Here is a 25,717-nt window from a genome sequence, read left to right on the forward strand (position 1 = left end):
TCACGCTTTGCTGCACTTCCCCTTCTTCTCTTTGCGCTGGAACTTCCTCAGGCGTCTCGTCCAAACGTCCCTCCACTGGATCACCAGGCTGTTCTTATCAGCCATTAGGCCCATGTGCTCCGCCCCTGGACTGGTGGCTCCACCGCCAGGACCAACCCCCGGACCCGTCCCTGTGCCCGTTCCGCCGTCGCTGCCGCCCATCACCAAGAACCGCTTGCTCATCTGGATCTTGGGACATTTGCAGGCCAGGTCCTTCATGTGCACCCACAGGATGTTGTCGCCTCGCTTCAAGGGCTCGCCGCGGCTCTTGTACACAGACACCAAATTAACCGAAAACTTCGCCCAGTCCCCGACAGTCTCCATGTCCAGCACGTTCACTTGCACCGCTGAGGACACATTCATGAAAACACAGTCAGGCCAATACTCCAAACACAGTACATTTATTAACTATGGTTGATATTTAATCCTCCTCTCTTACCATAATCCTTTTTGCAGTATTTTTTCATGTTGATCTTCAGGTTGCCCTTCACTGGTTTACAATAGGACTCACAATCTGCTAAAACATATGGGAAACCGTCACTCACTCCTGTAATGCAGGCTGCAACTTCACAACACTTACTGACACTCATGTTACACACATAATGGGACACTTACACACTTTGAAATTTGAATCGTCATTGTGTTGCAATTTAGGTTTCATAGCGTGTTATGTGGTGCTTTTGTGGCAGCACCACCACATCTGCAATGCAAAGTTAGTGTGACAAAACCCCGTAAACTGTTATGTGCTGTGAAACCACCAATACGCACACTGAAAAGCATCAAAATAAACCCCTCTGTGCTTGATTCAGCACATGCACGTCTACGTTTTTGGATCATTTGTACCTACATTCACCGACTGGACCGAGAGACTGGAGCAGGTTGGATAACATTGGGCTTGGTTTGGTTTTTGTGTGCTAAAATACAACTTTTGACAAATCCCGCTGCAACAGCCGGTTGAAACATACCAGAGTTGTAAAAGTGTTTAGTTTGACATGTTTTCGGGGGTCTTGAGTAAAGACAGAGCGAGGTGGAAGCAGGTCATGGTTGGATGGATGTGAATAGACCTTGGCTGCCAGCGTGACGACTGAGACCACACATTGGACAGATGACCTCCATTGACCATTCATAGCACCAGGGATGAGGTGTTATAATTAAGATTGTGACAGTTAAAATGGACCTCAGTGACCTATCTCAGTATGGGACTTGAAGCAACATTGTCTCTGGCTGCAGCCTCACATCTCTACACTCAATGGCACAAACTTTACCTTCAACGAGAACAACAAATGTCAATCATTTTTGAATTTATAAAATGACTCTGTACAACAAGATAGAACACATGCATGTTATTATTTCTCCTAGTTTGTTTCTTTTGCGATCCTGAAATATATATTTCGTCATCTCGACGTTAAAAGCTTTGCTTCTCTGTGATCACGAAATGCGTTTTCCATGAGCTGAGAGCAGAGGGGAATGGAGAACAAAGACAAGCTAAGCTAAATTAACTTTCAAAAGTGCTCATTTTAGCAATCAATAACAAGTATCCTTGATACAATGTATAGCACTGTGTTGTGTTTTTTAATTGTTCTCATGGTAACTACTGCTACTGGAGCGGTGACAAGACAGAAAGAGACACTGTCGATCATTAGCAAGGCTCTGCTGTACTTGACTGGATGCCACTGGATTTTATGAACCGTCGGATTTTGAATCCACTTATTTCAATTACAAAACTATGAGAAGGTCACAAAGTTAATAAAAAATGCAAATGATAGACTGAAAATGTGGAGAATGCCAGAAGGGTCATATCTCAACATGGTTCCGGTTAGTTTTAGTGATGGGACACGAAGAGCTGACCGTGCTGCTCACTTGTTTCATGAAACTGAAAAGCCACATGCTGGTGGACTGGACTGGCATCCGCGGTCGGGCTTCTCATTGCCTTCAACAGGAAAACCATTCAGTCGTGTTGCTTCCCAAAGCAAACCAAATAAAATTGCCGGACGTAAAATGCGGCAATTAAAGAAAACGGTCGTGAGAGAGAGAAATTACGCTTTCTGGGGTTGCATGAGAGAAGGGGTGTTGCATCGTTCGTTTTTCAAGGAAGGACGGATGGAGCAATGGAAGGAGGAGAAAGAAACTGGGGAACCAAGGAGCCCATAAAAATGTCCAGGAGGCTTGGCTGTATATTAGAGCGCTGCAGATTTTATTAGCCAGAAAGAGGAGAGACAAGGAAGGAAAGGGAGAAAGAGAGAGCAGATGGCAGCTTCCAATAACCTCCAGACAGGGTGACTTTAAAAAAACGATGAGTGAAGGTGTAGATGTGGACGGCTGCAGAGGTGTACGTGTGGATGGATTTGTGTGTTTTTGTGTGTGTGGGTGTGTGTGGGTGTGTATATATATATATATGTGGATTGTACATTTCTCACATACTTTAAATAGATGATGATGAATATCATAGCTTGCTTTAGGTCTTTTTCATTATATGTGAGCGTGTGGTTTCATGTGCAGATCATTATCATGTAAGTGTGCATGCAACTGTGACAGGCAAGCATTCGTATGAGCTGTGCATGGATTTCATTAGATCACTGCCACATTGTGCGTGGGTGTGTGTGGTATACAGTGGCTGGCCTAAAGGTATCAGTGGTAAAACGCTGGCTGGGAGACAGTGTGTGTGTTTTCCCATGAAGAGTCACTCACTGCTGGCTGTTCACCTGGAAAAGCTCTCGGTGAACCGGCCACTGACCCAGAAGACCGGCCCACTGAAAATACTCACAATTGGCTCCGGGGCTCCCCGATGCCCTCGTTCCTTTGAGCCCCGCTCACTGTGCCATGACAAGGACAAATTGCACCCACCGCCCCTTACACAAAAACCTTCTGGGGCCTTGGGTTTCTGATGTTGAAGCTCGTTCTATGGTAGTTTAGGAAGGAGAAAGATGGGGGGGGGGGGGGGAATGCTCTGGTGTGTTAGGTATAGAGCCTGAGGTGAATTGCCGATCAACAACTCTTTTGTTCTGAGACCCCGAAACATTTTCCCAGGGAAGTAGACACAAGAAAGTAAACGCAAGAAAGAGCTGGACTGTGCATTCTTTTTGTTTTTCAAAAAGGCTCAAAGGCCCAAGTCATACGAGAGTCAGAGTGAGAGAAGTCGCAAATGAGAAAAGAAGCTGCAAATGTGAGGAATATTCCCCTTTAAGGAAATATTTAGACATATTTCTTGAGAGTCTGAGGAGAGGATCAAAATTGCTTTCATGTGCGTTAAATATGCAGCTGGAGCCAGCGGGCCGGCTGGCTTAGCAGCTCACCTGGCTTTGTCCAAAGGTACCAATCTGTTGTCTCTCCTTTGTTTAATATGTGTTCATTTTGTTAACGAAAACTATAGTTATAGTTCCGTTTCCTGTTCTTTGTGAGCCATATGAGGACGACAGTGGCAGAGCACACTGAGCGTGTCCAGGAGGACTCAGAGTAACATGGCTTGCTCACTTAAAGTTATCAATGACAACAACAGGGCTTGGAAGAAAGAAACAAGGCGATATTTTGGCGAGAATAGATTGACTGAAATGTTCAATATAATGAAAAAAGGCTCAAATGTAAACAGTTTTCATTGACTAAATGAAAGCTAAACTTTAGACTAAAACTTTACAAAAAAACAAACAGGATTTGGTTGATTAAATATGATAAAAACTGAAAAAGGACATTTGACGCAGGGCTAAAACTAAATAAAAGAAAAATATCTGACAAACACTAATTTGTACAAACAATCTTTTGGATTACATCTTCTTCCAGCCTTTGTGCTTAATAACCTAATTTACAACATCCTCCGCATAAACATGAGTGGTATATAGACCTTCTCATTTAACTTTTGGCAAGAAAGCAAATAAGTTAATTCCCAAAAGTCAAACCTTTCCTTTAATAAAAAACATTTATTCGATAACATTTGATTTAATAGGTATAGTAACTGTATGCGATGTTCATTGACTGTGTTTGGCCTTCAGCTTTAATATTTTCCTGTGAAGTATCAGCCATTAAAGACATCATTACCCCTCAAACTGTTTTTGAACAATACAACGATATGCTTTGACTAGCTCAGTAAAGTATCTGTGGCAACGTGGGGGGCGTGATCTGCCGCCTGAGTGATGATATATTTTATAAACCCACCAATGAATCAACATTTCCAAACCAACACCACCATTCAAATCACCCGCAGGATGAAAAATAAAGGGAGGGTAATTGACCGGAGCTTAAATTGGACAGTTAGAGGGAGAGACTGAACAAATTTCCCCCCAGCCACTTGCCAACACTCTTTTCACGCCTCAAAACTCTCCCTTCCACTAAATCTCCCGGCTAAAACTTTAACTAATCACTTCTGCTGCCTATCTGCTGGCCTTGGCTCTCAGCTGCAGCTATACTTTGAGCACAGCGAGGCTCCACTAACTTGAGGTTAGCGGTTGGGGGAAACCGTGCCAAGGACACAGGTTTTTTAAGACAATGGAAAAATTCTGCAGGTCCCAGTGCACTCGTTTTTATTTGCCGAACTTCAAAAGAGCGGACCCACCCTTCATTAATATTTATTCCACACTTTAAAACTTTAACTTTAAACTTTAAAAGTCCAGAAATATAAAAAAATATATTTTTGTTCCTCTAATAAAGCAGTGGTGCTTATGGGCGAGGGCGAATACTAACCTGCTGGTTCCTCTGTGCTGCTCACCACAGCTGTGGGGTTGACCACTGGGATTTCTGAAACACACAAGAAATACAAACTTATTTTTGCTGGTTAAATGTAAATCCATATATTAATTATGGTCTACGTGATTTGGCTGTATGTAAGAGTGCATGTGTGGTCAAAGAAGTATGTCTGAATTCATTAATAAAAGGGTTGGTATGGGCAGTTTTGTGAATAAATAGATAAACCCACAACAAAATGAAGAGGGTAAGCTTAGTATTGAGAAGTAGAACGTGTATTTGCTAACCAAGGCCAATAAGAGAAAATGCTAGGGTTGTCTTACTGTAGGCTTGTGACATTTGTCAAGTACACACATCAAAACACACAAGACATTGCAGACAGACATGCTAGATAAACACTGACAGAGATACTTATAACTTATTGGTGGTGAGAGGGAAGACGGGCTCAAATGAACCATGCATTCCACGGACTAATGTGGTGGTTTCACTGTGATGTTTAAGGAATACATTGAAAGATCCTGTGACGGTATAAGTGTATGAAAAAAATCAGAGGTCAGAGGACCAAGTCTGAGCCAAACTCAGCAGACGCACCACAACTGCACCCAGTAATCCAGTTTGGAGAAGTCAATCCATTCAAAGTCGGCACACTTGATACATCTGAGGCACACTGATTAAAATGGAAAGGTGGCTGCACTAGATTAGTCCTCGTCCTCCCCTAACAGATGCTGGGTTAACGCTGCTGTGTAATCCCCATGCAAGCATGTATAGACAGACGGACAGATGGCAAGGGGGCAATCTAGGTTGGATCGTCTTGAGACAGATGCAGCCCACCCTCGCTGTGCCCGCTGGCTACTCTAAAAAGTGCCTCGTGGAATTCCTCCAGGACTTCTCTTCTAACCGTATTCAACTTTCCAATACAAATGCTAACGCTAACAACGGGCCCTCTGCTTTTACCGTAAACAGAGTTACTGGAACGCAGGCTTAGAATCCACCCAGGAGGATCTGCTTTTGATTGGATTTGGAGGTTGAGGGTTTGAACCGAGCGAGTGGGAGTGTGTTGGCGGTGGGGAACGGGGGAGGGGGAGGAGGCTGCAGTTGTCTCTGAAATTATGGACACCCCGCCAACAAAAACAAACAAGGGCACTGGGCTTTGCGGAGGCAGGCGCAGCTGCTAGAAGCCACTTTGAGTCTGTGTGCCCTCATGGCCACATCTTGTGAAGACAGACAGATGATGAAAGGATCATTCAGATGAGGGTTGCTGCCATCATACTAATTGGCTGCTTAATGGGCTTAGTTCTGTCTTAGGATCTAGGAGCCTCAATAGGAGGTACGATGCCCACCATGAGGCCATATTGACACACACAGTTGTCATTAATGCTCTACGTAATGGATCCAAATGAGCGCATGTACTTAAACGCACATACGCAACTCTTCTTGTTCTCACTGGGATGGTTCAGTGGCACTCAAATAAATGGGGTCTGCCATCCATGACCACAGTTGTTTTCTCCTTCTCGCCCATCCGCCATCTGCTACTGGAGCCGCATGTGAGGGGAAAACAACACGGCACCATGTGGCACAGTGTGGCTGGGGCTCGGGTACGGCACTGGGCGGCACGGTTTGCTTTGGTGGAGGCTGTCTCGTGAGTGTGTGCAATGTGCGACCGTACCGCCTGGCACACAGTGCGGTGGAAAGTTGCCCTCTATTACGCATTGCCTGCATGAAAATAACCCACACGCACACGTTTGTCACAGGAAATTAAAAACCTGATGTAGTCGACATGCAAACTACTGCAACTAGAAGACACACACACACACACACACACACACACACACACACACACACACTATACATCATTGACAGCAAGTGGAACAACAAAAACGTCTCAAAAGTCTTGAGTTCTCACACCAGCTCTCGTAAAAAGATCACGTTTGAGTTTTTGCCTGACTTTACATCTGGGCACTTGTTTGCACACACGTTTTGGGCTGTTCTCTATCAAAATGATCATTGCATTTTCGGTGGCAATGCAAACCCAGAGAACACATGTCCTGTATATATGCAGTGCAGAGTCTGGGTTGGGTGTGCCTGTCAGAGGGCCAGAATGACTTTAGGCTACAGGGAAGTGTGCTTTCAATTATATCTCACTGGTTTGAGTATGTGCTGCTTTTAGTGTAGTTCACATCTTTATTGTATGAATTAAGCCTCGTCAGTGTTTAACAGTTTTGTGCAGTGACTCATTGCCAAGATGATTAAATTACCAAGCTGAAGACAGTGTCGTGCAGTGGCTGCTATAGATGTGTGTGCAGTTGAGTCACTCACTGATGCAGGGGGCCACGGGCGAGCGGCTCTGCTGGTAGCCCTTGGCGCAGCGGTTGCAGGTGATGCCGGTGACGCCGTCCTTGCAGGGGCACTGGCCTGTGGTCTGGTTGCACGTCTTGCCTGCTGCGCCCACAGGGTGGCAGTCACAGGCTGGGGGGGTGGGGGACAGGTGTGAAGGGGGGCAGGGAGGGTGGTGATATCAGAAAGAAGGGAGGGAGAAAGTTTATTAGATGGTGATTCATTTAACATGTTTGCCAAAATGGCACACACACACACACACACACACATAAGACACTGATTCCTCGGATATAATGAGTCTCCGCAGGGTACTGGATTAAATCTTGTATCTGTTTGCCAGCAGACAACAGAATATGCATTAGGTCTGAATGTCTGGCTAAAGACGTCGGGGCGTGAGGTAGCCCTTTCCTGTCGGCTTCTGTGCTTTGGATTCCCCGAACACCGCAAGGAGAAACACTGTGTATGTTTGTGTGAATGAGAGAAATAACTTCTGTGAATGAGAGAAATAACGTGAAGGCGCCAGGTGACAAGTAGGGGATGGGGTAATGCAGTTATAGTGCAACACTGTCGGGAGACCCAAGAAAGGCACACTGTGTCCTTCTCTCTCGGCTCTGCTCGGTGCCTGCCTGGTGACACACACACACACACACACACACACACACACACACACTGCGGTTTCATCATCACTTCCCAAAAGTTCAGTTGATGCGCTGCAACAAATGCCAACAGCAATAAGCAATGCTCCGGTCACCTCGCTTTGGCAAGGCTTTACGACTTTTGCTGGTTCTAGGCAATTTATTCAAGCCCCCTTTAAGCAACGTGAGGCTTTTTTTCTTTTTTTTTGGGGGGGGGGGGGGGTTTAAAGAGCTGTTTAATACAAGAGCTGGCGTGTCGGTCCAAAGCCTTCTGAGAGAGCTTTACAAGATGTTAAAGAGGATGACAGGGAGAGGGCAAGATATCAGAGAGTGAGAAATGTAGTGGAGGATTTGAGAGAAACGGGTAGTGAGTGAGAGGCACAGTGCGTCAGCGTAGTCCAAACACAGCCTCCGGCTCAACAGCATAAACAACAGTGAATCTAACCAAACTGTGGCTACTCCGACTCCACTAAATAAACACACATTTGTTCTTTGAGTAATAAACACATACTTAACATTTCACAGCAATCCAGCCAGACAAACACATCAGTGACATATCAAAACAAATGTAAGACTTTTACATCTTCTTGAGCAGTCCTCCGAGGTGTGAATGATTGCTTTCACTTCAAATTGGACATTCTCCGTCCAGAACGAAACAATTCAGAGTGCAGAAAAAGTTTAATTTCCTGTCTCATCTACTGACACGCTGCCAAAAATACCACAAACCGTGAAAATGCAAGGTGAACGTTCTGCTCCTTTCCTTATTTTCGATGCACGTCTTTGAAAAACAGGCGCAGTGGTGCAAAATGACTTCAGCAAAGAGTGACTCGACTGTAACAGGATAGCTGTAATTGTCCAGGTTTCTCAAGAAAAGACAAGAAAAAGGCCAAAATTACACTTTGGGGAAAAACCCGGTAACCCAGCAGTGCTTTACAGGGTTTGCCAGAGAAGGCAGCTGCTAACATGCCACGGTTTCTTCCCACCACTTGACGGAACTGTGAATGTGTTTATTTGCGCCGGACATATTTGAGCTGCTACAAGAGAGGAGAGCCTGAGGACCCTACCACCTGTTGACTGGGCAAAGGGAGGGTTTGAAAAGGCGGAAACTGACCCAAGAGTGATCATCTGTGTCTGGCTGCGGGGTGGAGAGGGATTAACTGCAGCTCAGATCTTCAGAAACACGTTTGCCTTTTTTCCCGGCGAGGCCGACCGGTCCACAGGTGTCAAAGTGGCTGCGCGCTGTTTGAAGCTGTGCACAGAGACGTAAATCTGATGCTCCGGTGTCCGTGCAAAATCCCCACCGTTTGAGACACGTAGGCCCAACATGGAAACTCGAGCTTTGGATGACAGTTGGTAAGTGTTCCTGACTGACCTAAAGGGAATACACATCTGCATATGGCAGGATGTCAGAGGTCAAGTCAACAAGGGTCTCCCCACTGCGTGTCTGATGCTCCGTGCCAACCGCGTAACCTAAATCCTCACCCGCGTACCCACCCTCATCAGTCAGCACTCCTGCCACTGTTACCAGGAACTACAGGACCATTTGAGAAACTCTTGTCATTCCTGGAGTTTGTGCCCCCCCCCCCCCTTTCGTTCCTGTGAAATGATTTGTCCAAAGCACATGTGGGATAAACCCCCCGTTATTTGATCTGTCTGATACAAGTCTGGAGTTGGTCTGTCATGCCTGCAGAGACATGTGGCCATTGTTTCCCGGCTGATCACTGAACAGCACAAGCTACCATCTCAATCCCGTCAACATGAACAAGATGTGAGTAACATTCTCACTTCCCTTATAAACAACCATAGGCTGTTGAGACATTTGAGTTCACTGTCAGAGTCCACATTGTTCAGTAAAAAAAGAAAAGAAAAAAAAAGCAGCAACTGCCAGATCTGAACGGGCTGGGTATGGGGGGTGGTGGTGTCAACCTCCACCCCCTAGCTCTCCTCCTTGAACTGCTTTTCTGAAGTTTTATGTGCAGGGGCTCGGGCCAGTTAAGAAGCAGTAAAAACGTCCTCAGAGGTTGATGACTTTTCAAGCCTTCGCGACTGCAGACGTGACAGGCACTGCGTTGGGATTTGTAGTCCTTTGACAGGCTCAGTTTAACTGATTCGTGTTGCTCAGTGCATGTGTGCATGCATATGGGCTAAAGCACTTGCGAGGACTGCTTTTTGTCTGCAGTTATTGACATCGGTATACTTCATTGTGAAAATAAAGGTCTTAAAATATGTAGTTATTAAAAAGCCTGCTCTCACAAAATGACAACTTAATTACATGCCACTTTCTTAAGTCATTAAGTGTGTTATTGCTTCTCTTTTTTAGATTTTTGGGAGTCATTTCATGCCGCGGCTATACCATAGAAAGTCCGGGTAGGGAGGAGGTTGGATGGAACAAACAGAACATTCACCCAGGACGCCGCCACCGTTGATTTATTTACATTGTACTAATACTGATTTACGTAACAAACATCCTTATTTCAACCCTATCACGATCTTTTTCCTCAACCTAACCAAGTAGTTTTGTTTGAATTCAGAATTTGAACAATGTGTTTGAAACTGCAACCGTGCGTCAAGTTGGGAATGAAAACAGTCGGATAAATGACACCTGAAAAGCTTAAAATGTTTGACATGACATGATGAAATGTCCTTAAAAGTGGCGCGCTATTTATAAACCATCCCATGAGTTCACATAGCATTAAATCAAGAGATTGAATGAGGTAATTCTAAAGGCACAAATAAATCGTGAACAACTCTTTTTTGAATAGATGCTACCATTATTTTAGCGTTTGAAATAATAACGCTATGTTGAAGGATTGATAAACAGAAGATCAATTGAACAGCTCCTCCCTCGCAGTGACACCTGAGATTAAGATCTTGTGGTCACATGTACTGGGTAACCTTGATACTAATGTTAGAGAATTGGTGTTATTCTGCCAGGTCCTATACATTACTAACCTAACATTACCCTTAGAATTAGGTTGCATAACGGCATTTTTCTGTCCACAGATCCTCATGCCCTGCTTCAGAAAGATATTTGAGACGTACGGTCAATGTGGTTTATGTTGGCCGGCGTTTCTTCACGAGGCCTCAGTTTGAATGCCTTTTATCAATGTTCCTTGTGGTCAACGGATACCAGCTGCATGGCTTGGATTCACATAAAAACCTTGTGAAGAGCTCATATACTGCAGCCAGGCCATGTGGTGATTGCCATGTTTCTTTCACTTTGCTGGCTGTTTTAATGCTTGTGACACAGTAAAGGGCTCGTGGAGAGGCTGGTGCCTGGGCATTTGAACTCTAGAGAGCAGGAGTCCTGCAGCTTTGTGTGCGTGGGAGGTAAGAAGTGGAGGCGATGAAGGCAGGAGAGGGGTGCTTACCCCACCTCATATACTCCACACATTGTGTGTGGACACCCATCTACAAAGCAGGTATCATTAGAAACAGACATGGGCCTGTGTGTCCTCTCAGAGCCCTCCCAACTCCTGTCTCGACTTTAGAAAACACCTGTGTTTTATTGTTGTAAATCCATTTCAGACGTGACCCCCTTCAGCCATACCGCAACTCTGACCTCTATCTTGACCCCGACACATGGGAATAAAAGGGAGAGCAAAAGAATCTGAGCTGAAAAATGAAATCAGGGACGCCATGGTAAGAGAAAAAGACAGTGGTTTTACAGGCTTGTAGTGAGTCACGGTGAAAGAAATCAGAAGTTGGGGAGGAAGAGGAAGAGGATGGTTACAAACAATCACGGGCTGTGAAAGAACAGAACAAGGGGCCGAGGCAGAGGAAAATGACAGCTCCTAGAAGGCTGCGGAATTGCTCTGATCAATCATGGAGCCAGACGCTCAGCAGAGGCTTTTCAGACGTTAACTTTCATTTCCGTCACATCTGGGGCCTTTGTCGGGGGGGGCAGGGGAGATAAACTGTTTACCACCTGATCATAAGGCTTTGATAAGGACAAATTGCAGTGTCAGGGGGGGGCTTGCGTACGTGTGAGAGCGTCACACTCCCAGGTATTGCAGGAAATGAAGGAAGAGGGAACAATTAGCACAGGGGGGGGGGGGCTGATCTCCTGTCAGGATTGAGGGCATTTCTGCCAGTGTTTTGGTGCAGCGGCAGGTCAAATGACTTCAGCTTTAAAGGCATGCGATTTAAGTAACTGTGGAGTTTTTGCCATTGCATGATGAATGGCACGACATCTCAGCGCAACTAACATGGGCAAGTGCGGCCTGATACCGTGCCATTTCTAACCTCGTGGTTTTCGGTTACAGCAGCTTGGGTCGGCTACAGAAGGAAAACTGAGCGGAAGCCAGTGGGAGATTTTCAACCGAAAGATCTTTACGGCTATGAGCGTTGGCTGCTCTCGCTAATGCTGTTTCTCATTTCCTGGAAGTGATTCTTTACCTTCATCAGGATCAACAGGATCAAAAAAACGCTTTCTCTCTGCTATTGGTTTGAATACTTTCCTGAGCAACAAGTAGTGGAAACTGGTGCTATTTTTGCAACGGGTCCAGTAGGAGGAGAGAAATGCTTCCAGCGTATTATTAGGCTGAAAGATATTCACTGCAAATGTGAATTAATAAACGGGTAAAAACATTTTTCCAGGAGAAATGCCTTGGTCAAGTGATAATATTATATGTGGTGTGTGGTATGGGGGAAACATTTGGTGCGACAGCCAGAAAAGCTTCGGGCATAGTATCAATTCGTTTCTCTCTGCTATGGTATGGCAAGTTAGACATGCTGATATTTTTCTATTAAAACTTACCATGACCCTGTATGTTTCCAATCATAACTTTTTAAAGTTTTTTCAGACATATTTACACAAGTATAAGCAGGGTTAGAATGTCTTCATCAGCTTTTGTTTGAACATTTTGTAAACATTTAGCACAGCACGTTGCCAAATGAAAAGTCAAACGGAGCTTAAATAAATATACATTTTTGCTAATCTCTTACTGATTGATGCGACACAAAGTGATCCTTGTTCATAATTTATTCCCAGCAAAAATACACACGTTTTTTTTTAATCCTGACAGCAGAAGAAGAACTGGGTATTTAGTGCTGCATGAGCAGTGATCACCACTGTGTATGTATGATTTTTAAAAAACAGTACAGCAATTAGCACCATAGAAAATATCATGATTACCACCTTGAAAAATAACAATTAATCAAACTCATTGCATTAACTAATGGACTTTTACCTTTGCAGGCTCGTCGGTGGGTGATGGGTCTGGCCAGGTCTCTGTAAAAGCCCTCCTTGCAGTAGTGGCAGTGGCGGCCTGCGGTGTTGTGGCGGCAGTTCATGCAGACCCCTCCGCTCTTCCTCCCCGACAGCTTATACAACTCCATGTTGAATCGACAGCGGCGGGCGTGGAGGTTGCAGTTGCACGCTGCAGAGGGAGGAGGAAAGTCGTCAGCGGTGGGATCGAAGGTGAGTAAATGTAAAAGTATCTGCACAGTATTTATGTTCATAGAGTCTAAATGTGAGTCGGCGTAGATGAAATGTTCACATGCCGGCGTGCATTGCAGTAAAACGTATGCTTACTATACAGTATATCACAAGAGAGCTGGCAGAGATTTTCCAGTGAGGCGGTATCATAGAGAGTGGTGTATAACCTACACTGCGGCTCTGTGCTTGGCTGCTATTCCAGAACTCATCAATCAAAAGTGATATTTGCAGAGCTCATTTTCTCCATTTCATAATTAATGAATTCTGCTTCTCTCAGCCCATTAGTTATTAATCACTGGATAGAGAGACATTAATTTCATGAATCACTGATGAGCGAAGACTCCTATAAGATCTATTAAAAGCGAGAGCGATTCAGAAAAGGAATGGACTCGAGCTGGCTGTCTCCTAAATGAGGCGAGCCGCAATATATGGGACATGGGAAGTGAGGTGATATCTCTTCGCAGTCCCTCCCAGTTCCACTTGAAATCCAGCCGGTTTCTTTATGTCTCTTCGCCTCACAAGTTTTTCCATTGATTCCTCCCTATTAGACCACATTCACCAGCTCTGACATTATTCATGAACTCTGTTCACTCTCTACATTTTGGGTTTGCATTTGAGAGGCCCAATGAGAAACCTGCCCTTCTTGTTTATGTAACAAAGTTTGATCCAGACCCTCTGCTGGTTAAATCAGAGTCAGACCTGGGACCTGAAGTCTTGGCCGTGGCTTCAAAGACGACCGCTGCGGATCTTAAAGTTATCCCCAGATAAATTAGGAAGGGGTAAACACCAGCAAAGCTGCTTTTCAAAGAATGTCAACAGTTATGGCAAAATAAGGATTATTAGGGCATCACAACAGAAGGTGATATTAATTATTCTGGTGGGAGTGTTATTGAGAAAAATGCTATAACAATGGATGTTTAGAAGAGAATAAGACACAATAATGGGGAGTAAGTAAAGACAGACTGGCTGAGGGACTGGGAGGCTTTTATGCAAGTTGACTTTGTGTACAATACTGTGGCCGTTATAGAAATATAAGACCTTTCATGAGAAAAGGCAGCGAAAATAATTCTCTTTCCTCGTCGTCACTAGCTGACACATCCTGCTGCAGTCAAGGTCAGTTCTGCAGTTACACTGAGCTCAATGATCTGTAGAACGTTAGATGAGCTCCTTGCAGTTGATTGAAAATGACTGTTAATGACTCGTGGCTCTCTCGCAGGAGGAGAATGACTTATATGTCAAGTAATATGCGAGCAGTGAACGCTATGTAACCTCCATCCACGCTGAAGGGGCACCAGGTTGGGAGAGGTCCAGTTTTCCCTGGTTTCAGACCCTGGAAAGGGGGGGAGCACATTCCCAGACCGTTTCCCAATTCCATCTGGTTATTACTCGGCCCAATTTGTATGGAATTCTGCAGTTAATGAAACACCGCTTCATGTATGGATCCGTATCGAGGCAGCGCCGTTTGTGTGAAGACACCGCTGGATGTTTTGGTGTGCTCTCGTGAACTGGTAAACTCAAGAGGAGGATTGACCTTTGACCCTGGAGAAAACTAGAGATGTGTAGGATACCGAAGTATGCTTACATATTTCACAAAGCTTCTTATCTTAAGTAGTCCGTGTGTTAACTGAAAAAACACATCAAACTGATGAGAATCTGTGTGCATGTGTGTGTGTATGTGTGTGTATCTAGTGTGTGAGCATGTGAACAACTTAAGAGCCTGCCCGACTTCTTCTGAAGGGAATGTGACAAAGAACACACCAGCTCCGGTGAGCGGCTGGGGCAAGAACGAGGTGGGGGGACTGTGATTATGATCAAGCGTCTCAAACACACACACAGCTGTGAGCACTTGTGTCCATTAACACCTCGCAGCCGAACATGAAAGCGATGGATCACATTTTCTCCCCGGCTGAAGTACCGACGGTACCTCTTATGGCATCCTTTCGATTCGCCGCTTTGCAACAAGATCGGCCAACAAAGTCTGAAGTAGGGAGGATATGTTCAAGTGTGGAGAATGTAGAGAAAGCTCCAGAATCCAAGCTTTAAATCATTTAACATGTGTAGCGGTGATGGCTTTAACAACAGCCAGACTTTCTGTGACAGACAGGTCGAATTAGTGACAGAAATAGTAGTTTGGTATTTCTTTGACAAGGGAAAAAAAAACATGAATGAAAATGTGATCTAAGGTTGACTGAGAATAATAAATAAGCAAAAAGCACTCGAGTAGGTTCCGTGTCTGTGTTTTCTATGTTGTACATACTGTGTGCAGTTAACTTCAGCTCGGAGCTGCAGCTGCCCAAGGATCCTGGAATGTTTATGGGTTTGTTTTGAAGTGCTTGTGAACACACACACACACGCCGACTCCCCACCTTCCCCCCCAATCTGATACCCCCACCACCGCAGCACCCCCCCCCCTCACCCAAATTAGGCTCAGCAGGGATAACTAAACACTGTTGAAGGCCATTTTTCAATTAATTAACACATCAAAGCCTCACTATTGCGCTGCAAGAAGAAAAAAAACTCTAATTCTTATCTGTTGGAGAAAAAACTAATCGGACACTTCAGTGTTTCTGTGGGCGGTGGCGAGTCAGCAAAGGAACAGATCGCCCAGTAAGCGCGGCTCCTTTATGGGTCAGTGTCCAATTTGAGGATGCGTGAATCTGGATCGTCGTGTTGTCGTGGAAATCAAACGACAAACACAAGCAACGGGGCTTGGCAAACAGAGGGACGCTGCAGCAAAAATAAATGAGGGGATGGCAAGAAACCCCTCGGAAAATATTAGAGTAGAGAACAGTTGCACCACTTTGTCATCAAAATGAACAGCGCCAAATGCAAATGTTGGAGGAATAACTGCCGGAGTAAATGCCTTGTTTTTATCCGATGTCTTCCTCTACACAGTTTGCACACATCTCAGTTTGTGATCTTACTTCGGCAGAAGAACAAACCACTGTTCTATCTCAGCTTGCATATCAGGTTCCTTAACAAGTAAATGTGCTCTTAACAAGCTCACGGACTGGTCTGTCACGTCGGCTATGACAAATTGGCCCGTAAAGACTGCACTCAACAAATAAAATGCAAGTGTGTTTGTGGAGTGCACCACCTCTCGGCTCTCCTCCATATGTCAGGGATAAATCTAACCTCATTTTTCCTTCAGCTCCAAAGCCAAGCCAGTATGCACAGCCAATTGATTTTGGATGCCTGTGCAAAACCCAAATCCCATGGCTAAAATTGGTTCTTTCAAATCGAAGGGGCCGCTCGTCCACCACCGCCACCTCTCCCCTCTTGGCCCAGGCTGCTCTCCAGACCTGCTGCAGCCCCCCCCCCCCCCCCTTGGGTGCCCTCTCCGCCTGGCCAAACAGGCTCTGCTATACGGGCTCCTTCCATCATGTGTATGCGTGTGTGTGTGTGTGTTCACTGTGAGTCTGTGTGTTTGGGCTGAGTTCCGCCTGGCTGCTCCAGCCACCTGCTCAGGGCACCGGAGGGGGGGGACACCCGGTTAATTAGCTCCTCATTAGAGCCAAGGCAGTGTACAGTGTGGACACACACACACACACACACACACACACACACACACAGACACTTCTTCTAGTAACTGCTCACAAATGACATGGATCAAATAACAAAGATGCAAAAAAAAAAAAGAAAGTCAAACAAAAGTGAGACTTAAACAACGCCGGCTCTAATGAGCTGTGGACAACAAGCTGCGACAAAGATTTAAGAACTCCGAGCTGAAGACTGACAGGAAACTACAACTAGTCCTGCTGTGTGCATTACGTGGGCATGCAGGAGCTTCTACCTCTTTGGAACAAAGCCCCTTCAGAACCAGTTGCTCTTTGGTTCTCTTCCTCACAGACATCTTTTACTTCTAGCCACCACGTCTCGACCCTCCCCGCCCTCCACTGGTTTCTGCGGTTAGCATCACGCCGTGGGCTTAAGAGCCGGCACTTGGGAGCCCTTTTGAACTAAGAGTCCCCTTAATTCCTCTCCCACCCCTTCCCTAAGCCCCCCTCCCCCCTCTCTCCTCTTACTTTCATGAGACCCCATCTTGAATACTCTCACTGGTTGCCTCTCCCTCCTTTTGCTTGTGTCCATCCTTTTCTACATCTCCCGTTTCTCTCTCTGGATGGCATCAGGCGAAGAAAGATTTTAACGAGATTAGCCTGGAGGGTTGCCATGTTGGGGGGGGTGTGGGGGTTGGGGGGGGGGTGTCAGTGGTGAGTTGAGTTTTTAGCTCTGTTCCCTCTCTCTGGTCCACTTTACTTCCCCACATCTAAACAGTGTTATCTGTCTCCCTTCTTTGCCTTCCTTCTCTGTCTGCCTCGGTTGCTCTTTTTCCTGCAGTCCTGCGCAAAGGGGCAGAAGTAGACGACTGTTGTGGAATCAAATTATCACGGTGAATCAGTAAAAAACCGAGGTAAATCAGGTGTACTTCTGCCATGACTCTTGGCATACACAACCATGAGGTCCAGTCTGGGCGATGCATGCAATGCCTGGGCTGGTTTAGAAATAGAAGTGACAGATGGAACCTACTGTGTAAATTTACCTCTGCGGCCAGAGATGAAAGTAGAATTGTTGAGGGAAAGCCTAATGTTTGTCTCTGGTCAGCTTGTGACGTAAGCTTGTATGTGAATGCACAGAAAGCAAAAGAGTCCTGGGCTGACGACGGGCAACCCAGAGCAGTAACATGGAAGGTCAAATGACAGGGTGAGGAGAAAAACATTAAGATAAGAAGCTGGGCTCTACAGTAACGAACACTGTGTCATTTTTTGTTTTTTTTAAATGAGCCCAATTTGAGATTACCCTGATGACATCATAAGGGTCTTTTTCTCAGAGCCACATATTGGCTGAGCAGTACTCTCTTTTTTTACAAGTAAACTAATCTTTACCTGTGAAAACCGATGGAGTGCCCCTTTAATTTGTCAGGGATTCATTTAGCTGTAATTCATTCTACTTTGACTCATACTGCCCCCGAAAACTGACATACAGTAACATGAATGTGCTGAGACACATGCACATGATTTCAAATACAATGACCGCAACCGTGTCAGCCACAGTCAGACAAACCACAGTTAGAAAAGGGAGCCAAGCCATTATCACACACTCATTGTTAAAAAAAAAAAGAAAAAAGAGATATTTTCTCCTAACAGCCTCTGAATCGTGCTGCCACCAGCAACACCGGCTGGCAGCCAAAAACCACATGTTTTCTCAGGCAATAGAGCACAGGGGCCTGCGACAGCATAAAAAAAGAAGCAAACTGTTAAAAACACAGAGAGTTCGAACGAGAGAAGAAGAAATAAAGCTGATTTCAGCAAAAAGAGAAATATAAATAAAAGAAGAGGTAGCAGAAGGGTTAGTCCAGGCAGAGGGTTCATCTTTGACAAGAGTCAGTTACACAAGGATAGAGGGGAAGAGAGTGCCGGCGGTGACGGGCACCTCGGGAGGTGATTGCTACCATCTGTGGGGGAGAGTCGATGGGGGCCTGCAGGGAGAGCAGGGTGGGCACGCTGCAGCTCCACCAGTTTGCTTTGGCACGGGGATGAAACGCCACATCGCACTACTAGGTTACATGCGTCTCTCGCTAATGCACAAGGAGATGCCCATGCGCGCGCACACACACACACACACACACACACACACACACCTACACACTGGGCCTCAAGGCAGCCGCAGAGCATTTCCGAGGGATCCAGCGCTTTAACCCGGCTGACATTTACGTTGTTATTTGACACTTTGCTGTCCTTAACATTTGTTTCACTGTGTTCCCTGCTTGCCAGAGGGCCTTTACGGGTGGCTTCGTGGAACGAGAAAAGCATCAATCTCTTGTGGATTGGCCGACGACCAAAGTTGCAAAACTGACAGACGGAATAAAAGCAAAGCTACAGTACAGACCAATCAAAGGGACCAAACCCTGTTGGCTAAGCCAGATAAGGGAGGTTACTCTTGCTTCAAACACACACACACACACACACACACACACACACACACATCTCATGTTTGTTGGCCTCGCTGTTCTGTAGCAGCCCCTGCGTCTCACGCTAACCACCCCAGAGGCATCATTTCATAGGGCTGTTGATTTTAGAACAACATTCCTCGGCTGTGTAATTATTTAAAAGCACAGGAGGTTTCCTTTTTAAAAAATCACTTTCTTTCGCGCCCCCCCCCCCCCCCCCCCCCCCCCTCATTTGTGTGTCCCACTGTAGGTAATTGAAGTGTCGGTTCCTTGTTAGCCTCCAGCGACAGGCGACGGAGGTGGGAGGGTCTTTAAGTCAATTAGCGAAATTAGGAACGAGGCACATACATGTAATATCAAGGCAGCTCTGGCTTTCTTCATCCATACCAGTCTATATTCGGCATTTCACTGAGCTTCATATCGCGTCGCCCTCTAGAGATAGACAGCTACATTTCAGCTGGCCTTCGGGCTGCTGTGTGCTGGATTCTAAGGGTTCAACGTGGAAATTCAAAGCAATCCAGTGAGGTTAACTTTGATCTAACCTAAGACCCAACAACCTTGTGTTGCAGGAACAAAAGGACGCAAATCCTGCTCCTCTTCATGCCACGATTGAAGCATGCAGACTCACAAACTGCGCCACGGTTTCAGGTGCGGTTAGTTTGAGAATGAGGTCATTTCTCGATCACTGGGCCGAAGAAGTGTCTTGACAAATCTGTTCTACGACTGGAACACGGGCCTGACCTCTGCTTGCCATAGCTAGGAGATGTGGAGGGAGGAAAATAGTGTGAAAGGATGGAGGCCTATTTTGAAATTCTAATCAGCATAAAAAAAAAAAACACATCTGCCCCTCGTCGGTGAGGGAAATGACGAGAGAGAAAAACAAAAAAGAGAGAGAGTTTGTGCTTCTGTGGTCTTCGGAGTTTCCACAGCTCTGTACAGATCTGAGGGCTTATTCTGAGTCCTGTTTCTGAGCATGTGTTCCTGGCTGGCCTCTTCCTCGAACACACACATTCACACACATTCACACGCACGCACACACACACCTCTGTTGGATCCGCACTGCGCTCCCTAAGAAACCCATCTGTCAAATTCCCCCTAATTCCAGCTAATAGTTTCCAAAAGACAGAGACTGAGCTCACCGAAAACCACGAAAAGGTTTGAGAGGGTTGTGACGTGGCTTTTTGACTTCAAAATCTGTCTGTTCTGCTTCTCATTCATTAGTGTGGAAGACACGATCTAATAACATCTATGATGTAACAGGCAATAACGTTTTAGACGTAAAAACCTAATTTGTGGGAATTTCCTTCAGGTGATGACGTGGACTGGTGTAAAATGAGGGTCTACAGTGAATACTTGTTTGGTTGATTGATTTAATTTGAAAGGAAACACCTCTTCTTGTGCAAAAACAGAATACCGTATCACTCATTCCCCATTGGACTCAATATGTCAAAACCTACTATTAAAAATATTCAACACCACACCCAGTCGTTGCAGCAGAGCAGGAACACCCAGCCCCGCGACTATAACCGCTCACCTGCATTTCTGGCAAATCAGCCCAAATTGCAATTCAAACAGCCTTCATATGACCTCTGTGTTTAATCCTATGAATGCATACCAGTGTGCCTGGAGCAACACTGGGAGCAGACCTGGCCTGACTGGTCCATTAGGGATGGATGGTGTCTGGCCCTGGGCTCGCAGCGTCCCAGAGCAGTACTCTGGACTTTCTGCCGGCCGAGTCCGAACGAGGCAGAGGAAGGGATAAAGAATAGAACAGCTTGGTGCCTCAGCCAAACAGGGCCATGGTGACCGCAGACACGGCCAAGAGTAGAGAGCTCCTACACCGCCATAAATGATCAACTACTCAGGATGTCACATTGTCGTTGACTCCACAAGAGGCCACTTCATCTTATGCAGTGACTTTGGCAGACTCTATTATAGCATGACACACTGTCTCGCATTGTTAAGTCAACAAAGTATTTACATTTCAGCATCGACCCATGCCTGCAGAAAAGCCAATACTCCATCACAACCAGTAACCAAATAGCTCTTATCCATCTGTTTCCTCATTCTGTCCCGTGGCTCAAACTCCGGGCAGATAAATCACAGCTTTTTCCATCATGTCTCCCTCAATACAAACAGACACGCTCCTTTACGAGGCTGCCCTCTCTCCGACTACTAGAGCAGGGATTTGTAAACCGATGTCTTGAGGCCGGATTCATAGCGAGGGAGGCGGCAGATGGGGCGTGTGTGTGCATGGCTTGTGTCTGGAGACAGTACACAAGCTTGCCAAGAGCGCAGACAGTAATCTTGGTGCGGTGCATGTCAAACATTTAGTAAGACCAGCAAACAATCAAACCAGCCTGTTAGAAGCAATGTTCTTGCAGTGCAGGGTAAAGATTAAAGTCAAGACTGGTCCGAGTGGGAGCAAAAACTTAAAACCATCTTAACAGTAACGTGTGAATAAGTGGTGAAGTCGGCTTCCAGGCACATGCTTTCTCAAGGACTGACAGACTCTGAGCTAGCCCGTGAAACAGCGATTGATTTGGCTCTACATCTGCCCACTCTGAACCCGTCATTACCCACAAACCATCTCCTCGTCAGCTTAACCCCGTCACCACCCCACAAAGGATCATGAGCTCAGCCCGGCCCCCTCAGACCCTACCTCTAACCCAAACACCCACAGGGCCTCATGAAAGCTCTGGTGACACCTAAGGGACTCCTTGAATCTGTAACTTGCCACCCTCACGCACTTGCCAAGGCTAAATACTTCTACCTCGCTACCACAGTGGCTCCCACGGCAGCCCGCCGCCTTTTTTTGCACCGCATCAGAAAGAAAAGCAGGCGGAGAAATCAACAAGGGACGGATGCATTTTAAGAATGGGTTTTAATATACACTGGGGAGTCTTATTTAAAGGCTCTCCTGCTACTTTGAGGATATGTTGGAATCCAGTTCTACCGGAATAAGCTGTAAAGAGGCTTTTGGAACATAAAATTGGGGACATCTGGGACTGACTTTTTGGCTTGTCCGGATGTGTGATCAGGTATAGCGTGCAACTTGCAATAAGCTTTCACTGCCCCGAATCAACACTGGGATTAGGTCATCAGAGTTGGCCAGTGCAGCCGGGCTGTTTAGTCCAGGAATTGTGGATGGAAGTGACATATCAATCCCGCCGAGAAGAGCTCGACGGGAAGCGGGTGTAACATTTCGGAAACAGCAACGGGACATTTGAAAGAGGGCGTGTGCACAAAGTATGAGCAAGAAAACACTGAGGGATTTACAGGATATTGTTGTAGAAGGAGCTAGGTGTGTGAGTGTGTGAGTGTGTGAGTGTGTGCTTGTATCTGAGGGCTGAGTAAGTGAGGGTGTCAAGGACAGATGAGAAGTCAAAGTTAGGTAGTGTTGGCCTGAGAGGTTTCAGAGCACAGAGAGCGGGAATGTTGGCTTCATCGGCCGGTTTAAGGCTAAACTGGCTTTGCTCCTCTGGCTCTGTCACTCTCTGTCGCTTTTAAACAGATCTGGCACAGTTCAATGCTAAATATGATCTCATGCCAGCTCACAGGGCAATTATAACAAGTTAGAAAAACACAAACTGTTTTTCAATGTTCTGCTCCTGTTTTTTTTTCTCTCCGGCTGCAATTTTATTTCATTACGGGGGAAAGGTTAAAATGGGGACAGTGGTTTCTAAAATGGTTTTATTTTCCTACGCTAACAAATTTTTATGACAAGCAAAATTGACCCGAATTAAGTTCCACCTATGTCTATTTATACTAACATAGAAATGCTGTTAAAATGACCACCAAAGAAACATCCACATATTAGAGAACGTATTCCTGCTGAAAACATGGCTAACATGGCATGCGTCTAAAACCTTTGTACACCCATGAAATTAATATACGGACCAAATATCACATTAAGGCCTCAAGCAGTACAAATGTAATCCATTTACATTAACAAAAATTGCCAGAGAAATTGCTATAATTTTACTTGGCAAGCTTTCAGAGTACGTCTGGATGACTTTTACAGAGCATGTCTTGAGGTGAAGGCAAACACTGCCAAAAAACATTCTTGGATGGCTTAGCTGTAGCGGTGTGCCAATGACTCGAGCTGTTGTCACCCACTGTTTAGACGTGCTTGTGAAAAAGAGGGGTTTTTTTCACAGTCAAGTCCAGAAATCATGATTTTGTTAAGAATTGGGCTGTTTCTCTGTCGAGCAACGGTAAACAGAAGGGGCTGATGGGAAATGCAAGGAAAAGGATGGGCCTCATGGTTTTAAGAAACGTTGCCAAAGTTGCAAGCTCAAACACTATTTGCCACCAGAACTCCTCACTTGTACAAACACAAACCTATCCGGTGTGTTCTGGCAAGACTCTTAATTACCCATAACCGTCAAACACAGGTCACCACAGTTAAATCTCTTCTTCTCCGACTCCTTCTCTTTCCCTCTGTGAATGTGTACACATCTTATTTGTGTTACATTGATGTCCAAATCCTGAGAGCGGGCGGTGAAGAGGCCATGAGTCTATCCAACAAAGAAATAATCAAACTTAAATCATTTCTTATTTCCATGCACTAAGAATTGTGCAGCAGAAGAAGGAGCAGGTTGTCAAAACAGCCAAAGGGTATTTCCCTAATGACTGATTTGATTTAATCTACAACGATAAATTAATTCTATGATAACTTCTATGATTTTGTTTTGTTCATCACCAATGCAACACATAGAGTAACAGAGCCATTGTGTGTCCTCTTAGGAATTCTGTTGTGCTATATTTGTCTGTATTGTTAAAGAGAAATCTATCGTATGTTCCACATCACACGAACTGAAACGTGTTAAAAGCACATAAAGAATGACAGATCGAGGTAAAGACTTACGCAGACACTCGTTGGCCTCGCGGGCATTGGCCCTCTGCCACGGTCGGTCATAGTGAAAGGGCTTGCAGCGGTCACATTCGGGTCCCTCTGTGTTGTGCTTGCAGTCACACACCAGTTTGCCTTCCTTGTCTTTCAGACAGCGTGAGCCGTGTCCGTTGCATTTACACCTCCCGCCCACCTGGAAGTCTCCCACTGCATAGAAATAAGTAGGCAGCGTTGTCGTCACCGCCATGGGGTCGTCGTCCCTCCCTCCGCTGTTGCTTCCAGCCCCCAGTCCCAGCTCCCGGGGTAGCTGGGGCCGGCTGAAGACCACGCGGATGTCAGTGACAGTCACCCAGTCCTGAAGGACGGGGCTGTTGTCAAAGTCTTTGCCCGAGGGCCGTCCATCCAGAGTGCTGAAAGCAATGAGTCCTCCAGACAGCGGGTAGAGGTCAGTGTGGCCATCTGTGCAGACAGCCTCCTGTTCGTTCTGCTTGGTAATGGATGCTTTGTTGGGCCGATTGTACATGCGCCGGCACTGTGAGGAGTAGAACTGGTAGGGCACCCAGGTCTTGCCGTAGTCCATGCTCTTGTATATGGCCAGGGACTCGGGTCGCGGGGAACAGAACTGCAGGCTGACGTAGGTGATCTCAAACTTTTTACCGAGTGAAAGGGTGAGGGTCACGTTGTGCGGCGAGGTGTTCAGATTCTCTGACTGCCAGCAGGTGAGGTTGTGCGCCGAGTTTAGGTCGGTGAGGTAGGAGGCGGGGTGGGCACGGCGGGGGTCAGCCGCGTCACAGATTTGGCATGTGCGCACGGAGGGCCGATCGTCGCTCCGCTCCACCACACTGCAGGAACGGGACGCCGGCCGGCCGCAGACGCTGGACACCATCACCTCCTTGCCGAAGGCAGCATTAATAAACTCGGGGATACAGCGACGGGCTGCGCCTGTGTCATCATAGCAAGGGTCTGGCGGGGTCTGCTGCCCTGCGAAGGGATTGGCGGCACTGTGGGTGGAAGCCGAGCATGCCAGGATGCACAGGCCCAGCAGGCACCTCCAGGGTTCCCTCATCCTGCTCAGAGGCTCTGTGTGTGTGTGTGTGTGTGTGTGTGTGTGTGTCTGCGTTTGTGCACGGATGGGTCTTTGTGTGTGTGTGTGTGTGTACCCAAGAGTCTGTGTGTGTAAATGTGAAGTTGTACGCGTCGTCGTTCAGATGTGTCCGTCTGTGCGACTTTCCCCTGTGTGTGTATAACTGAGAGTCAATGGAAGGAGAGTGTCTGAGCTCAGTGACCCTTCACTTCAGGCTGACCAGAGTCCTTCCTGTAAGAGAGAGAAACAAACACAAAGGTCAATGTCATAGACATACTTTTACCATAATAGGGTATAAAATAGAAAGTGACGCTGATCTAATTCTACTGTATAAAAAAAAGCAAGTGTGCATCTTCAAAATCAAATTATTTTTGCCCTTAGAAAGTAAATGTCATTGCATCTTTTGTACTGTACAATTGCAAGTGAATGTTTTCATTGCCTAAAAGCCTGTCAAAGGATAAGACAGTTAGACAGGGGGCCCCTAGAGAAAGGATGTGACCATTTAAAGAGAGACATTAGTGGCTGCAAGTGACTGCATCCTGAATTTTAATGCCGGCCTCTCATTCAGTACTTCCATTCAGGTCAAAACTGGCCAAGCCTTCTGGTCATGCTTGAGCAGCATGGCAGAAGTCACCCTATAATCCCTGGTCATGCTGCAAAGCAGTGGACCGTGTGTGACCCCAGTCCAACCTCTGCTTTAAGAGAGCGTCCA

General features: G+C 46.0%; 1 protein-coding gene across 1 annotated transcript; it reads right to left on the minus strand.

The window, feature by feature from the left end:
- ntn2 (netrin 2) lies at window positions 1-24,987 on the minus strand (the record flags this gene model as incomplete). Its single annotated transcript, XM_079183091.1, has 6 exons — window positions 1-386; window positions 479-553; window positions 4,711-4,764; window positions 7,027-7,176; window positions 12,872-13,060; window positions 23,937-24,987. 6 exons carry the CDS (start codon window positions 24,985-24,987, stop codon window positions 1-3), a joined length of 1,905 nt encoding a protein of 634 aa, XP_079039217.1.
- Window positions 24,988-25,717: the final 730 nt, after the last annotated feature.

The sequence above is a fragment of the Pholis gunnellus genome (assembly GCF_910591455.1).
Source record: "Pholis gunnellus genome assembly, chromosome: 21".
NCBI lineage: Eukaryota > Metazoa > Chordata > Actinopteri > Perciformes > Pholidae > Pholis > Pholis gunnellus.